This window comes from Lonchura striata, chromosome 25 (genome assembly GCF_046129695.1).
Source record: "Lonchura striata isolate bLonStr1 chromosome 25, bLonStr1.mat, whole genome shotgun sequence".
In the NCBI taxonomy this organism is placed as follows: Eukaryota; Metazoa; Chordata; class Aves; order Passeriformes; family Estrildidae; genus Lonchura; species Lonchura striata.
The window spans coordinates 5,924,710-5,941,676 of record NC_134627.1 but is presented as its reverse complement, the minus strand read 5'-3'; the positions used below and the strand labels follow the sequence as shown (position 1 = coordinate 5,941,676).

Genomic DNA, 16,967 nt, shown 5'->3' with positions numbered 1-16,967 from the left:
CAGCTCCCTCTCCCAACACTGCAATGACTCATTTCATCTGTAGTAAATGCAATCAAGTCATTATTTATTTGAATAGAATGTCAATATTTCCTATACAGTGTGGTACATTACAATGCTCATTTTTATTTAATGATACCATGCAAGCAATCCAAGAAGTCAAGAGTGTTCTTCTGCAAACTGCTTTGTAAGCACACCTGTGCTGGAAGTAATCCACGTGTGGTTGTTCTATTCTGTCACTAAACAGTGATTTAAAGAAGAGATAAAGACACTGTAATTCCATACAAGCTTTGAAAGGCATTATATTAGGATACTTAGGACTTAATTATACATCCACCACAAGCACTTCTAAATACTAATATTATTTCTTCCTTGTTCAAGTTCTTCCCTCAGCATTTGCTCTTGACATTTTTTTTCTAGTATGATTTCAAAATAAAAGAGCATTTAATAGCAGACTATTTTGTGTCCAACGTAACAGAAGAGATAAAAACTTAATCTTGGAAAGACAGGGTGCATCAAGCATGAGCTCTGCATGGCTTTACTCTCACACTGTGAATTGCATAAATCCACACAAAACACTGCATGCACTTTATTTTCCAAGTGAATGCATCTGTGCATTTGTACATATGCTTCCCATTCCTTGAAGCTCCTACATTCAAACTTTAGGCACCTGTGTGCATGAAAAATAAGCTTTACAAATTACAGTGCTCTTATTAAGAGTGAGTGAAGAGATGTATTGGGACTTTTGGGAACTGGTGAGACTAAAGACAAAGCTTACATGTATCACTTTCCATGTCAATGCAAACCACATACGCTATGGAGTCTGCAATGTGAAGATGGCTCTTATCACTGAAGCAATCCCTCTAAAAACATCTCTTTATGGCAACAGCTCCAAACAACGACACAGTTTTGTCCCATCTCGAAAGAACCCCAGAGTTCCAAAGGTTCTTTCACTAGACACGCAGGAATTCCACCTCGCTTTAGCCCGGCGGTTGAAACTGGCGTCTCTGAAGCGCCTCAGCCATCCCCTGAAGCTCTGGGAACTTCGGGCACAGAGGCTGCGGTGCTGTGCCCTAGGGCTTGAGCTTGCCCTCGCCGAGCAGGCGCTGGTTGAGCTGGCAGAGCTGCCGCAGGAAGCCGTCGTTGGGGCCGATCTCGCGCTGCTGGCGCACGGCGCAGAGCGCGCTGCGCACCTCCATGCCCCGCCGCAGCATCAGGTAGGCGATGACCAGCGTGGGCGAGCGGCTGTAGCCCTCCCGGCAGTGCACCAGCACCTGGCCTGCAGGGAGACAGCCGCAGGAATGACAGACTTTGTGCTGCTTGCTCGTGGATATGGCTGCCAAGACTTCGAAGGGATGTGCTGCCTCAGCCTTTCCTCACACTCGGAATCTATCCACGCAAGCAGCCAGAAGCTGAGAGAATGAGTAAAGGACTCATCTGACTCATTAAATGAGGGAACAAGTAAAGGACTTAAAGGTGGAGAAGAACTCAGTTTGGATCAATTAAATTTCTAGACAAGATGGGTTTCATCTTTTATTGAAGGAATTTATTTTATTGTAATCATTGTTTTTATTGTTTTACTCATGTTTCCCTGTTTTGTTAAGTATCTGCAGAAGTTCTTCATAATAAGAAAGAACAGGGGAGTTGTGGAATCCTCTGAATCCTTCCCCCTCAGGAAAATCCCCAGAGCATTGCCTTGGAGAGACTTACCATAGTTTCTTCCCACTTGGGCAGCCAGAAAAAAACCTCACAATGGACTCTTGCTTAACACTGATCCATCCTACTTCCTTTCCCCATAAATCCCAAATTCTCCTGGTTTCTCCTTTCCGTCTCCTCCTTGGTTGTGGTACCTTGGTGGCCGGCCCCATCTTCCCTGAAAGCCAATCCCCTTTGTGCCACCCTGTGCCCTTCCCTAATTAACCTTGTGCAGAGCACATAGTCTGTCTTTTTCTGGTTCCCCTTTGGCCTGCTGGAATAAACCTCACTGGATCTGACCATACAAAAAGCCCTTCTGCCTCTCTTTGCTGACAGGTGAGTGTGGTGTGTGGACTTGACTGCTTTGCCTGGATGCTTACCCAAGCTGCTTTTCCACAGGAGATGCTTACTGGGGAGTAAGATAGAGGTAGCAGCAAGCACCACCTAAACCCCACAATGTTACAGGAAATAGCCAGGATATGCAGTGCATTGATAACAGCCCTTTCACAGCCTGAGAGCTGAAATGCTACAGGAGACATGCTGCAGTTGGAAGAAAGGTGTTCACAGTAGTAAGTAGCTACAGTCTGTGGGCAAGGGTAATGCAAAAGAAAGAAAAATAGGTTGCATGTCAAACAATCTCACTGAAACAGATTTTGCTCTATCACAAGAGTCAAACTATGTCTATTCACTGCATTTCTCCAGTCTTTGTTGGGTTTGACAAGCTTTGCCCCTAAAGGGGACCAGTACCAAAGAGTATAAATAAATGAAGTTTAAAATACACTGAAAATAAATATGCTGTTTGGCATATACTGCATCTCTTCAAAGATATCCAGCAGCCTTTCTGCTCCACTAACTCCATGCTGAATCACACCTGGCCACTATTTTGGCTATTTATGAGGCCACACCAACACTCAAGTAGGTGAAGCTGCCTCCTCTACAGAGACAAGAGGCAGAAACCTCTAACCATGCTGTTTGTCAGCACCAATGAAATGCTTCCAGCTGACTCCACATACGAGGTGGGTTGGACTGAGTTTGCATGGCAACATTTTGGTGGTGGGGGTGCCACAGGGGTGCCTTCTGTGAGAAGATGCCAGAGGCCTCCCCTGTGTCCCAAAGAGCCAGAGCCAGCTGGATCCAGTGACAGTGGCAGCACCTCTGGGGTAACATATTTAACATGGGGGAAAAAAACCTGCAGCACAAGAGCAGGTGAATGAGAGGAGTGAGAATATGTGAAAAAAACTCTGCAGACACCCAGGTCAGTGAAGGCAGAAGAGGGGAGGGAATTGCAGGCCCAGCAGAGAAGATCCCCTGCAGCCTGTGGGGAGGACAAGGTGAGGCAGGCTGTCCCCCTGCAATCTATGCAGGTCCAGAGCAGAGCAGCCACACCCCTGCAGCCGTGGGGGACCCCATGCCAGTGCCAGAGCCAGGGACATGCCCAGAGGAGGCCAGGACCCATGGGAAGGCAGCACTGGAGCAGGACCTGTGGCTCCATGGCTAGAGGAACACATGCTGGAACATGTTTTCAGGCAGAATCTGTGAGCCTGTGGAAGCCCTGCACTAAAGCAAACTGCTCCTGGAGGACTGTGCCCCATGGAGGAAGGGATCCAGCTGGAGCAGGTAATGCAAAGCTGCAGCCTCTGGGAAGGCCTCAACTTGGAGAAGTTCTTGGATGTCTCCTGTGAGTGAGACTGGAGCAGGGGAAGAGAATGAAGAGGAAGGTGTGTGTTCATTAAAAACATGTGATAAACTGACTGCAATCCCCACTCCCTTGTCCCCTTGAACTGCTTGGCATGAGGAGACAGAGAAATAGGGAATGAAGCTGAACGTGGAAAGGAGGGGTTAGAGAGAAGGTCTTTTAAGGTTTGATTTTGTTACTCATTACCCTATTCTGAATTAATTTGCATTAAGTAAAATTAACTTCCTGAAGCTGAGTCTCTTTTGCCTGTGATGGTAATTACTGAGTGATCTCCCTGCCCTTATCTTGAGCCATGAGCCTTTTGTTTTATTTTTCTCCCCTGTCCAGCTGAGGCAGGGATGTGCTGGCATGGCTTGGTGGCCACTTGGCGTCCAGCTAAGGTTAACCCACCACATGGGGAAATCCTACAGTGAGGTATCCAAAAATAAAAAAGCAGGCCAGTGCTCCCTTTGAGAGATCTAACCTGACTGTATTGTTTCTCAGCTTCTTCCTCTTTGACCTGCTTTTCCAGAAATTTTCTCCCTCCCAAATGTAGTGGGACATGTGGTCCCAATCTACTCTCTAAATTGTTTCTTGAGACAAGAAAACAGCTGAACCATACACACACACTCCTATCATAATTACAACTTGCTTTGAATCACACCAACAGAAATCCTGTTACCACATTTGCCTTAAACAGCAAAAGCTTCTCAGCTCAAGGCAAATCATGGTAAAAGAGCTAAAATAATTCTCAAAATTTCTTGAGAGTCTGTAGTCATAAATTAGCAAAATTTAGAGATTCTTGATTATATACATGGAAGAGAATTGCCTTTTCAGCAAGTGGTCAGCAGCAAAAAGGTTTTTAGCCTCTCTCTGTGAAAGGCAGTGACTGAAGGGCTGCCTTCCAGACCTGCAGGCACTGCACACTAGAATGAAATTGAAGGAGAACACTATTATATTCCTCTTCTCTTCACTATCCCGACTCTACACTTCAATGTCAAACAAAACTAACAATTTGCAGTAGCCAGGTAATCTTAAAACTGACTCCAGCATCACCCAGCTGCAAGATTTCTCTTTGTTTCCACATTAAAAAAACAGTGGTGGGTGTGGTAAACAACTGCTAAGACTGAAAGAATCAGTAAATGAACTGCTGCAAATCCAGACTGACTCTGAATTCACTGACCCTGAAACTACTGAGATTAAACTGAGCAGGTGCAGTCATGGCACAGCAAACCCTTCTCTCCTCTTCAGCCTGTTTCAGAGAGTCACAATGCTAACCGCAAGAGTTGCATTTAATTTTTAGAATTTTTCATACTCCACCAAAGTGGATGTAGAATTTATTTCCATCTGTTAAAACCCACGTCACAGCTCCAGAACCCCTTTGCCCATTTCAGAGAAAGATTCTAGAACTGTGGGAGTTCTCATTGCTCCAATTCAATGCTCAGTCACGAAGCAAGAAGGAAATTAAGCATGTGTAGAAATAACTGGAATGTTGAAATAGTTAGACAACACAAACACCATCTGTCCCACTGCACTGTGTCCTAGGATTTCTGCTCTGAGGAAACACGCTACAGAGAAATGTGGCAATAAACAACATTGCAAATATAACCTCCAACTTTCCTGCAATCCTGGGAAATAGAGGCAATCAACACATAAAACAATGTCATGACTTCATGTACTAAAAACTGTAAGGTGGCAATCTGTATTCTTACTGTACATTTGGAAAAAAACCCATGTAACAGGTTATGTGACTACTATTTAGTACTTCTATAACTTATATTACTTTTGTCTTTACATTGTAATTTCTAATGTGCTTAAACAACTTTTAGACTCTTAACTTATATTTTTGAAGAATATTTTAAATGTGATTTAACATTTCTAAAGGAAGAGTAAAACCATCTCTTTCCAGAAAGAAACTATAATAAGATGCAGCAGCTGTTTCCCATTTCAAAGTCACCCCTACAGTGACAGACTTCCCTTTGCCATGTATTGGAGACCTACACAAGATAAAACTGTCTTATTGTGCATTCTTGTGCCTTTGATTCAGGGCCTTTATCTGAATTTTTCACTTGGTTGTTCTGTAGATAATAAGAGCAAAGAAGCATTTTAAACAGCAAATCTCTAAGAAACATATGCAGTGCACAGAAAACATGGTAGAAAGGTATTTCAGTTTGCCTTACCATCCTTCTGGGAAAGGGCTTTGTCAATAAAATCAGCTGCCTCCTCAAAATAGCGGCTGAGGTTGAATTCCTGTGTATCATTAGCTTTAATGCCATGGTATCTGATGCCTGTGCCTTCATAGAACTCTGCATTAGTGTTCACATGCATGAATGATTTCCCCTCTGCTGCATTCAGAACATGGGTTATCCCCAGGTGCTGCAGCCTCGTAATGTTCTTGGCTATGAACCTGCATGACAAAAAGCATCAAGAAAATGATTAGAATTTGGTGAATCATCACAGTATTTAGGTATTGATAACCAAACCCTTTGATTTTTCTGTTAATAGATGCCAATATGCCGTGCCCAAAAGTGAATTTGCTACAGGTTATAAATTCACAAAAACATTCAGAGCCATGGTCACTACTTGTGCATGAGAGAATGCTGCTTCCTTGGCTGACAACTGAGGAATGCACACATGAAAGTGAATTTGCATCTGTTAGATCCCACCATGGCATAAAATTCTAACTTTCTGAACATAAAATTCTGACCCAAGTAGGAAAATACTGAAGATGCTAACACATGAACTTCTAAGATTAATTATTATCCACATAAAATATTTTAAAAACCAGTTATAAAAAGCCTCCACTGTCAGGTACCAGTGTTGCAGAACTTGATAAGCAGTACTTGGTACTTTAGCAGGCAGCCCAGACAAACTGACATTTTAGGGGGCAATTTTAAACACTGTGAAACAGCACTGACTTCTTATCAGGCCACAGGAAGAAAGTGACTGAGTAAATGTTACTTAAATATTCAAAAGGCTCATCTAAGGGCTACTAAGAGGTGTAGTCCTATGCCCTGTGCTATTCAACATCTCTGAAGGCATGGAAAGATCTGTCAAGGCTATGCAGAGGCCAGCAACACAGAGATATCATTCAGTCTTTGAGACTCAGTGCTCCCATCACAAGTGTTACAATTTTCAGCTGAAATCAGTATCTGAATGTGAAAGACTCCAGATGAGTGATGGTTAAGATGCTGAAGTGCTTAAGAAAGCATTCAGAACTTTTAGGTCAGCTAAGTCCTTTCCAACTCCTCAGTTTTCCCAGTTGTAGCAAAACTACCAGCTTCCATCTTTAGGTGGCTAAAAGTCACCTACCATATTAGTGAATAATTGAGCTGGATGATAATATTCATGCCTTTCAGGCTTGATGATGGCAATTAATTAGATCCAGTAATAATGCCATAAGCTTTGATAAAAGCTCCAGGATGCACAAAGGCAAAGAACCCATCTGCTCAGTAACACAGCTGACCATGCACCAGTGCCTGCTTGTGCCCTGGCATGCAATCTACAGTAAGAGGAGCTAACCATTAAGTGATATCAGGAGAGCTTTAACTCCTTTTTGCCATAATCCCACTACTTTTCATTCTGAGTCTGATTATTTCCATGTCAGTTGCAACATTTGCCTCATTTTCCTGGGAAGAAAAAAACCCCACATATTTTATCACATCACTGGTCTCCCAGTAAAATCTAAGCCCCATTGGTCAGCATTAGCAGGATGTGACAGAAAGCTTGAGCTGAAGGATAAATCAGTTCCTGCACACTGTGTGAAAAGACAGGTTGTTTTTAAAATCAGCTTTCAGTATGTATTTAACTGGATATGGAAACAGAAATATTTTTTAAAACCTCCCTACAGCTCAACTCGTAAAGAGGTCTTAATATTAAGCTGAACTCCAGATAAGCATTTGTGCAGTATCATTTTGGACAGGTTTCTGTGAGATGGCAATACATCCAGGGCATTTTGCTGGACACTTAGGTAATCTAAAAACTTAAACACCCAAATCAGTCAGTTGACATCTATATGAATCTCTGAATGCATTCACTCACAATTTTGATGTAATTCAAGGCCATGAACATCTTGAGCATTCCTTTCTTCCTGATGACTGCACACCCCTTAAATTCTAGTGAAAGCAGATGAAGATTTATGCATGACTGAAGCTTCTACATTTTCTGCTGTCTGTGCCAAGCATCTATGGCAATGAACCAAATATTTGTAAGACTTCATTACCCAAACAAATGCTGACAGATTTTCCATCTGGCAGGACATCATCTGTGCCAGGGGAGAAGTTTCAGTGCCTGGAGAATTCTGCTTTCAACACAAAAATCCTACAGAGCAAGGCCAAACCAAAAAGTGTTAATTCAGCAGTGAGTTCCTATGCTTAGTAGGGTGAGAATATGGTTTAATTAACAATATATAGATCAGCATGTATATGACTGTTCAGCATCAACAGGACTCCCATCCTGAAATCATGGGTGAATGTGGCAACAGACTGGCTTCCCTGGAGGCAAACTCATTCCCAGTGAATGATTTTTGCAGATTTTACAGATGATTTTCTTACACAGCTAGAGGTGAAAAAGAGAGAATTTGTATGCCATTTGTTTCTCCCTTTCCAAACAGTCCTTGGATCTCTCTCATCCTTAACATTTCATTCCAGCTGCATCATGTTGGATGTTGAAATGCTAGCTCCTTCAAATAGCAGAGAGATGCTAACATCAGCTTCATCTGGTTCCTGAAAAAAAACCACAGAATCTCGTCCATTCTCAATATGGGAGATTTAGAGTTCCTTATCCTGTGAGTAACACCAGTAAGAAGTGTTTATTTTGAATAGAGATGAATTATTTTACCAGCCACAGACAAAACATAGGTTTTGGAGAACCATTCATCAGCAATTTAGGCTACACGAGGCTATCAACTACTGGCATATGGAATTATAAACAAATAAACCAAGTTTTTAATGGCAAAAAATGCCAGCCTATTAGCACATTTTAATTGGCGCTGTCCTGTCCATGCAAAATTGTTTTCCTACCAACACTTCCCTTAGAGTCACTGAATTTAATATTAATTTTGGGAGAATGCCCTCCATACTCCTTACAACACACCTGCACTTCTAGCACATTAAGAACAAATAATTGCTTTATGTGTTATCCCCATACATCAAAGCAGACAGAAAAAGTAAGCTTGGGCATTCAAAACCAGAACATTTTTACCAAATACAGTTCTGGAGACAAGGCCAGAACCATTACAGGTTCCCAGGCATCTGGGAAAAACCCCCACAAACAATTTCCCTTAGTCAGCAGTTCAGAAATCCAAGCCTGCCCATTTTCAGGTAAAACACTGCTTTTCACAAGAATGGGTGCTCTGGATAAAAATCTCCCACCCTCCAGTGTGCTGAGTGCTCCCTCTTGTCCCCATTTTTGTGTCACCTGCAGCCCTGATAAAAATGAATTCTGTCCAACCCTTCTGGTCAGATTAAGATGCTACACTGGAACACATCACTTACAAAGAAACACAACATGATGTGCACTTTGCAGTGCATCCCAAATTGTTATTTTGTTACTGTTTGAAAAAGATATAATTGCGCTAGTCTATCACCTACACAATTCTTGTTTTAGGGGTATAACATTTTTACTCTTATCTTCACAAATTTTGTCTGATCTTGAGAGGTCAGAATTGCCTATGGTAATATGGAAACCCATAATTTAAAAATATTTTATCATTTTATCTCTGTATTTTCATTAATTTTGAATTTTGTGTATTGCCTGGAAGATCCATTACTTTGGCTCTTTCTGCAACTTGAATTCTCTTGACAGATACTGTTATTCTACACTGTGACCCAATTTAACCTCATCAGCCTCAATGTCTCTTTGCTGTCATTTTTATCTAAAGATGAGCTACTCTAAAGGAGAGATAGCAGCACTACTATACAAAACCTTCTAAAATGTAACCAACAGAAGTTTCTGTATCTCACTCAAGAGGTTTGAATTTTTATCTGAGTTCCTGTTCAAATTCTATTGCTTGCATTTCACATGTTGGCATTCCAATCCCCCTACTCTGGCTGCTCTGTGGAGTTTTATTGTTATAAAATCTCTGTTGCTTGTTATCTAAAATGTGACCGTAAATTACACACACAGCAAAAGTAAAAAACCTGGACATTAAGCTCAAAATTATGCTGGAAATTTATATTCTTTCAGAATGACTAATATAGCAAATGCTGCTTCAATGCAGAATATACCTCAACTCCACTTGATACAAAACATCCCCTTAAGAATTAATATTATTTCCAGTTAGAGAATATCAAAGTTCACCATGCAGTGACCAAATCTTAATGGAAATCCACCTATTCAACTAGACCTCAGCATTACCTTAACTCTCTGTGGATGCTTCAAAGATATTATTGTCTCTTCAGTCTTGACAAATTAAGTAGATTATCTGTTCCAATTGTGCAATAGTTTTTTTGAGCCACAAAGTTATTTCTTAGTTTTAGCTGCTCTCCACAATTTTTCAGCATTCTTTTAGAAACACTGACAATACAACTGCATGTTTTCTGTTTATCCAACTACCAGCTAAACTGTTCCTGTGCTACAAACTGCACTGGTGCTTCAGATATTTCTGTTTGTCTCCAATTACATAAAAAGTCTTTCTCAATGGTCAAGATTTGTACTAGACAGAGATTTCCCACTGTGCACCTTATACATGCATTATCTGTTCTGAGACACGCTTGCAGGTGAATATATTAAAATCCATACTGAACAATTGCAAACACTACTCTGTAGTAGCTATCTATCTTCGAAGTTATTTTTAAATTATTTAATGCACAAATCAGCTTGCAAGTTATGACTTCCTTTTCTCCAGGAAAATGATACAAATATGAAGGAGGTGGTGGCTGTCTACTGAGTGATTTCAGTCCCATTTCTACACGTACATGTCCAGCACCTGCAGTAACAAATATAATTTGGTTTGCCTTAGGAATAAGTTAGTGACAACCTACGATCTTGACCTGTAGGAGGTACAAACCTAAAGTAAGAACAGGGCCCCGGTATACTATATATGAATTAAAAAAAAAAAAAAAAAATCCCGAGTTTCACAGGGAGATGAACCAAAAAAGGGAAGGAGAATCAGCAGGATAGGACTGGAACAAATCACTGAAATCATGACGTGGTGTAAAAACTAAAAATAAACCCCGCAGGGCTCGCTGAGATCCCGTCCTGCAGCCGGACTGCCCCCGGCCCGAAGCGCCGGGAGCTGCTCGGTGACCGCGCTGCGCCTCAGGGCCCGGCCCGGCCCCTGAACGCCGGCACCGCACCCGGCCCGGCCTCTCCCGGTACCGCACCCGGCCCGGCCCGGGCACCGCACCCGGTCCAGCACGGCCCGGCCCTCGGAACGCCGGCACCGCACCCGGCCCGGCCCGGCCCGGCCCAGCCCGGCCTCTCCCGGTACCGCACCCGGTCCAGCACGGCCCGGCCCCTCCGTCCCCGCACCCGGCCCAGCCCGGGCACCGCACCCGGCCCGGCCCCTCCAGGCACCGCACCCGGCCCGGCCCGGCCCGGCCCTCGGAACGCCGGTACCGCACCCGGCCCGGCCCCTCCGTCCCCGCACCCGGCCCGGCCCGGCCCCGCTCCGCACCCGCCCGGCCCCGCTCGGGCGCACTCACGCGTTCCCCACGTGGATGCGCGGCACCACCTCGTTGCTGTGCGCGCTGGGCAGGCTGTAGCAGCCGCTCTCGTTCGACAGGAGCTCGTTCAGCTCCTCCACCGAGATCTGGAAATCGCCCATGGCCGCGCCTCCGCCCGCCAGGCGCCCTTGGCGCTGCGGCCGCTCCCGCCCCGCCCGGCCCGGCCGCCGCCTCAGAGGCGGGGCCGCGGCGCCGCCGGGCCGGGAGCGGCGTGCGGCGGCCGGAGCGCTGCGGGATGGAGCCCGCAGGCCGCACCCCGAGCCCGGGGCTCACCCTGAAGCTGCTGCTGGTCGGGGACAGCGGCGTGGGGAAGTCCAGGTGCTGCCGCGGCCCGCGCGGGGCCCCGAGCGCAGCCCCGCGCTGAGGCCGCCCTTTCTCTCCCCACAGCCTCCTGCGGAGGTTCATGGACGGCGCCTTCGAGCCGCGCCTCACACCCACCGTCGGTGAGCCCGGAGTCCGCCCGGGGCTGGGCGCCTTCCTGCTGGGCGCCTTCCTGCTGGGCGCCTTCCTGCTGGGATCCTTCCTGCTGGGATCCTTCCTGCTGGGCTCCTTCCTGCTGGGCTCCTTCTTTCTGCGCTTGTTTTTGGGGCCCGGAGCCGGGATCCTGCGGATGCGGGGATGCCGGGCGGGCATTCGGAGGTTCCTTCTGACGAGCCTCCCCTTCTAACTCTTAGGTGTTGATTTTAAAACGAAGAAGATGGTGCTGGAGGGCCGTGCAGTACAGCTGGCCATATGGGTAGGTGTTGTTCCAGACTATGTTAGGTTTTGAGAGATGCACAGGCTTCAAGAGCTGCTTTTTGTGGTTTTTTCACCTTCGCTTCCTTCCTGCTCCTCCTCTCTTTGCTAAAGTCTTCTGCATTTTGAGATTTTCACAGGGAAATGAACCAAAAAGGTGAAGGAGACTCAGCAGGATAGGACAGGACTGGAACAGATAACTGAAATCATGATGTGGTGTGAAAAATAAACCCCGCAGGGCCTGCTGAAATCCAGCCACTTAGGCCACATACTTGGGCCACAATGTGTGCAGAATGAGTGTTGTGATCGTACAGCAGCAGCTGCAGACAAACAAAACACTTCCAAAGGCTTCCTTAGTCAAGGTTTGGGACTTCCTTCCGTTCCAGTGGAGGCTCTGAGTGCCCTTTGCTGCAGTTTCTCGAAGGCTCTGGGGAGTGTAAAGCTTCTGAAGCTGTAGCATGTGAGAGGCGGCCACCTGCACACTCCAGCAATCGAGCTGGTCCTGCCCAGCCTGACCCCCTGCACACAGTGGATGGAGATAAAGTGCCCGTGGTACACATGAAAGGTATTTTAGGAAAGGTTGTTTGGGTTAATCCCACCTCAGGCATGGACAAACCCATCCGTGGCAGAGAGGTGCCTGCATGAGCCAGGAGCACAGGAATGGAGTCGAGCAGAGAAAGGTGATGCTCTGGGTAAGGAGCTGGGTGATCGCCTGTAGGGGCTGTGTAGCAAATCTATGTGATGCTTTATTTTGGTTAAAATCACACCAAAAAAACCCCACAAACTTGTTATTGAACTGCTTAAAGGTTGATTCAGATTAACTAGGAAACCTCAAGCATTTGTCCTGAATTTCTTGATGCTGAATTTTCAGCATCTGCAGACTGAAATCAGATTGCAGCTGTGTGATCAGGATTATTTATGATATAAAGCAAACATTAAATTCTTCTAAGTGGAATGAAAGAGCCTTAGGAAGGAGGGATTTTATGTGTATGGTCATAGGTACTTGAGGAAGAAAATGCCATTACTAATTAAGTAATTGGGACTAAAATACAATCCCCCTAGTAACAATGGGTTGAATTAGGTAAGTATAGTCCCAATTTTAGTTTCCTTTTTTTTAAAACGAAGAATAAATAGATTACAATGTAGCTGTTAGTCCATCAATTGTAAGCTGTACATAAAAAGAAATTATTTTCAAAAAATAGTATTTGTGTGACTTGTTGCCTCCTTATTGTTTGTTTTGAATTTCATATTGTACTTAGTACCTCACTTATCCTTACTTACTTATGAGTTTAAGTGAGACATATTGCAGTAATAATTGAATGAAACTACTGATTTTAAATTTATTGCCTGCTTAGGTTCTTGAAGTAGTTCTTTCTAACTAGATTTGTCTTGTGGTAAAGGAGCAGAGGGAGATGTTTGGGACCTCTCAGTCTCCTTTCCTGCAGTCTCTCACTGGAAAATCAGTTATTCCTCACCTCATTCAGTTCAGCTGCATTTGCACCCATCTGTGTGGCTGCTTGCCTTTTATGTATTTCTCTGGAGTCCTTTTTACTTTGCTGTTGTCTCACTCATGTTACAGGTATCTTTTAATCCTTTTTACTTACAGTCAGGTCCTCTCCATGCTTTTCTCCCACTCTTTAGCCATTTTCTGCTGCTGTTTCCTGACTGCTTTTCTCATTCTCACATCTTAAGATTTCATTTATCCTTACTGCTCAGGATTAAAAATTTAAAATTTTAAATTTGCTTATTTTTAAATTTGCTTGTTTCATTTAAAATACCATTTTTAAAAAAAAAAATTCTAAATGTATTTGCTGTCGTGTGTTTGGGGTTTTTCCCCCTCCCTCTGTAGGATACAGCAGGACAGGAGCGTTTCAGAGCAGTGACTCCCACTTACTACCGAGGAGCTCAAGGGATTGTTTTAGGTATGAAATAAATGGAAGAAAAGCATGATTACAGAAATCCTGGTCTTTATTTCTCCTAAATGTGCATTTCCTTGCAAAGGGAGGTTATCTAAGATAATCAGAGGGATAATTATGGTTTTTACAACATTACTGCTCATTAGCTCAAACACTGAGTATGCAAAACCACAGGCAGGAAATACTGCTGCTTCAAAGTACTTTAAATTAAAAAGACAGAGATGTCATGCTGCAAGCTGTTGAGTAGATGAATTATTAGCTTTGTAGTTATTACATGGGTGGTTTTCTGGTAATAAGGCTAATCAGGGGTTGTGTTGTGTTCTTTTCCCCAAGATGTTTTTTTTTCCAGAAACTACTGATATGATTGTTGTGATTATGGTAGGACTCGAGGTTTGTACACAGGCAAAGCCAGCAATTAGAAAACAAAAGGGTTTTTCCTTTCAGGATTTGTGAAGGCTAACCTTAACTTTACTGTACAAAATATTCTTTCTATTATTTTTAAATCTTAGTGATTTATGCAAATGCAGTTACTTTTACCAGTGCCTAAAAGTAGCTTTTAGCTTGGTCCATGCTTTTAGCAGCAGTGTGTGCATGTACTTATACATAAAATTAGATGACAAATTACCTATTTTAAAATATCCTGTGTAGCCCAATTCAGCACTACCAACAGGGGGAATATTTCTGTTGGTAAATCTGATTTTCCCTTGCAGAGGTGCTTGTGTTCTGTAATCCTGAAGCGACTTTGGGTGAGCACAGCCCAGCGTGTTCCAGCTCTGGGAGGAGTGTGTGGTTGATGCCCCTTTCTGTATTTCCCTGGTACATTTGTTTTTTCCAGGCACTAGTTAGGAAGTGTGGATGGACCAAGTTCTGTCACAATGAAGGAAAGAAACATTGTGCAAGACTCTACAGCTGTTAAGCTCCTTTTCTTCTGTTCTCAGTGTATGATGTCACAAGAAAAGACACTTTCACAGGAATAGGAGGATGGCTGAATGAGCTGGAAATGTACACCTCCTCCAGCAGCACTGTTAAGATGTTGGTTGGCAATAAAACTGATAAGGTCAGTTTGGGAATGCATCCTTTTCCACTCTTCCCTGGATTATTTATTTATCAGTGTGTAAATGTGAGGTGAGTGCTGTAACACATTTGTTGTGTCAGGAAGTAATTCACTCTGCTACTCAGTTGGGAAGGCTCCACTTCAATCATTTTAGAAGCAGGTATTGTTAAAGATTTAACGGGAGCTTTCCTGGAGAGATGCAATTGATGATATTCCATTAAGATGGTGCAAGGGCCTGCCCAAAACCTGCTGTGTAACACTGCCTGCAGCACAGCTGCTGCTTTCTGCCCAGCCCCTGTTGGACAGGAGGTGGGGAAGGGGAGCCCAGCTCTGTGCATGGCTGTGAGGTGCACTGCTTGCTGGTTGTTTCTGGGCTCTTCTGACACATTTAGATGCCTGCTGCACAGTGAGGTGCTCTGCTCTTGCTTTGCAATGAGGAAATTTGAGTGTGGCTCTGCTGAGCTGGGTTCTCCTCTGCCCCTCCCAGTGTGCCCAGTTACAGAACTTTTGATGGGCTTTTTGGACTTGACTGCTGGGCCTTTCTGCTTCTGCTTGATTCAGAGCACAGCAGCACATTCATTTCCTGCTGGTTTGGCACATGGTGTGGTTCTGGGGCTGTGCTGGACTCAGATGATCCTGGTGGGTCCCTTCCAGCCCAGGAGATTCTGTGATTCTGTGGTTTGATGCTGCTGCTGTTCAGTTTGACCCCCTAACAGCCAGCCTGGCAGTGAGCTATAGAGTGAGAAGATCCAGTTCATTAATACATATCACAGACATCTTTTCCTTTCAACAAAACTTCATTTTTGAGGGTGTTTTGTCATTTCAGTGGTGCTATTCTGGGTACTTTTTTAAAGTGGCAAGTGTAGCTTATTTCAGTCATGGTTTTCATTTGTCTCTGCAGCCTGACCGTGAAGTAGAAAGAAAAGAAGGGCTCCAGCTTGCTAGGAAACACTCACTGCTTTTTATAGGTATGCACCTCTGGGACCAAAACCTCCACATTCCAATGTTTATTTTGGTATTGCCAAGCACGAATGTACAATTGTATTTCAGGTTGATGGGTTGTTACTTTTTTTTTTTAATACCTGATTAATTCCTTTTGCTGTAATTTCTTGCAGGGATGTAGGTTTCAGCTTCTGTGTTGACTGCAACCAGAGCACTTTTCTCTGAAACAGATTTACTGCATATACTGTACAGGCATGAATTTTATATTTTCTTGAAACTAGCAGGATTTTTTAATTCAGAGCCCAGAAGACTGAAATTTTCCTCCTTACTGATGTCTGCAAGGACCGTGGCTGATCTTTCATTTCCAAGTTTCTGTTGCAGCTACATAAAAGACAATATTCTTAGAGCAACAATAAAATGTACAATGTGAAGATATAATGGTGGGGAACAAACTGAGTTTCTAAAGAAAAAGCTTCTTGAAAAGATTTCTAGGAGAAATTGAAACACAGAGGGGACAACATGCAATTCCCTCTGTATTCTTTGCTTCTCAGCTTTATTATGGAATAATTATCTTCTAGATTTGCTGTCACAACCTGAGAACAATTTCTTTTTCTCCATTATGGAGAAAATAGGGAACTGTGGATTTCTTTTTGGTGGAAAAATGGGATACTTCAGTCTGGGATGTATTTCTGTTTATCCTGTTCAACTTAAGTGTACCTTTAAGAGAGAACGGAGAAGAGGTTCACTCATTAAAACTCTCTGGTCCCAAAATAAATTTTTCCTAAGTGGAATATACTCCCTGCAAATAAGATAAAATATTTTTTCCCCCCTTCCTTCAGAGACCAGTGCCAAGACAGAGGATGGAGTGCAACATGCCTTTGAGGAACTGGTCATAAAGATCCTGCAGACTCCAGATCTCTGGGATAAGGGCACCGCAAAGAAAGGAGTCCAGCTCATGGAATCATCAGCACAGCAGCATAAAGGGTTTTGTGGTGCCTCCTGTGCACTTATTTAAATGTACAGGTGGCTGTTCTGCCTGACTGGAGGGGACCTGGGGAAAAAAAGAAAGGTGGGGATGGGATTCCAAGCACCAATCTGTGCTGTGTTTGCTGTGCCATCAACTTTGCAGATCCAGAACACAAACTCATTAGCAAAATACGTTTTTATTCATTAATAAAATACAGTTTCTCCTCCTCTTTTGCACAACTGCTATCTGCAGGTATTTTTTTTGCTAGCTCTCAGATTTTTCACTTTAAATCATAGTGCTGCTTAGAGTATATAACATT

The 16,967-nt window shown here is 43.8% G+C and overlaps 2 protein-coding genes across 12 annotated transcripts; one reads left to right on the top strand and one right to left on the bottom strand.

Moving 5' to 3' along the window:
• Positions 1 to 47: 47 nt before the first annotated feature.
• On the bottom strand, positions 48 to 11,330 carry DUSP3 (dual specificity phosphatase 3). 10 transcript variants are annotated; one of them, XM_031507082.2, is made up of 4 exons: positions 11,308 to 11,330; positions 7,921 to 8,091; positions 5,548 to 5,774; positions 48 to 1,276 (listed from the first exon to the last, which is right to left on the bottom strand). In XM_031507082.2, the coding sequence occupies exons 2-4, from the start codon at positions 8,004 to 8,006 to the stop codon at positions 1,071 to 1,073; spliced, it is 519 nt and encodes a 172-aa protein (XP_031362942.1). In that variant the 5' UTR covers positions 8,007 to 8,091; positions 11,308 to 11,330; the 3' UTR covers positions 48 to 1,070. The 10 variants fall into 10 exon arrangements, with proteins under 10 accessions (XP_031362942.1, XP_031362936.1, XP_031362937.1 ...); XM_031507076.2 differs by lacking the exon at positions 11,308 to 11,330 and adding an exon at positions 11,014 to 11,126; XM_031507077.2 differs by lacking the exon at positions 11,308 to 11,330 and adding an exon at positions 10,986 to 11,016.
• On the top strand, positions 11,232 to 16,887 carry LOC110471814 (ras-related protein Rab-18-B). 2 transcript variants are annotated; one of them, XM_021532825.3, is made up of 6 exons: positions 11,232 to 11,477; positions 11,709 to 11,770; positions 13,619 to 13,691; positions 14,624 to 14,742; positions 15,641 to 15,707; positions 16,521 to 16,887. In XM_021532825.3, exons 1-6 carry the CDS (start codon positions 11,438 to 11,440, stop codon positions 16,694 to 16,696), a joined length of 537 nt encoding a protein of 178 aa, XP_021388500.1. In that variant the 5' UTR covers positions 11,232 to 11,437; the 3' UTR covers positions 16,697 to 16,887. The 2 variants fall into 2 exon arrangements, with proteins under 2 accessions (XP_021388500.1, XP_021388501.1); XM_021532826.3 differs by having other exon boundaries at positions 11,407 to 12,461.
• The last annotated feature ends 80 nt before the right edge of the window (positions 16,888 to 16,967 follow it).

Bases quoted from the DNA above. Each gene is read 5' to 3' on its own strand.
- LOC110471814 (XM_021532825.3), top strand. From the start codon at position 11,438: ATGGACGGCGCCTTCGAGCCGCGCCTCACACCCACCGTCG. The intron at 13,692-14,623 runs GTATGAAATAAA...TTCTGTTCTCAG, and splicing joins AGCTCAAGGGATTGTTTTAG to TGTATGATGTCACAAGAAAA. The intron at 15,708-16,520 runs GTATGCACCTCT...CCCTTCCTTCAG, and splicing joins ACACTCACTGCTTTTTATAG to AGACCAGTGCCAAGACAGAG.
- DUSP3 (XM_031507075.2), bottom strand. From the start codon at position 11,135: ATGGGCGATTTCCAGATCTCGGTGGAGGAGCTGAACGAGCTCCTGTCG. The intron at 5,775-11,013 runs GTGAGTGCGCCC...TTTGTCATGCAG, and splicing joins CGCATCCACGTGGGGAACGC to GTTCATAGCCAAGAACATTA. The intron at 1,277-5,547 runs GTAAGGCAAACT...GTCTCCCTGCAG, and splicing joins AGCCCTTTCCCAGAAGGATG to GCCAGGTGCTGGTGCACTGC.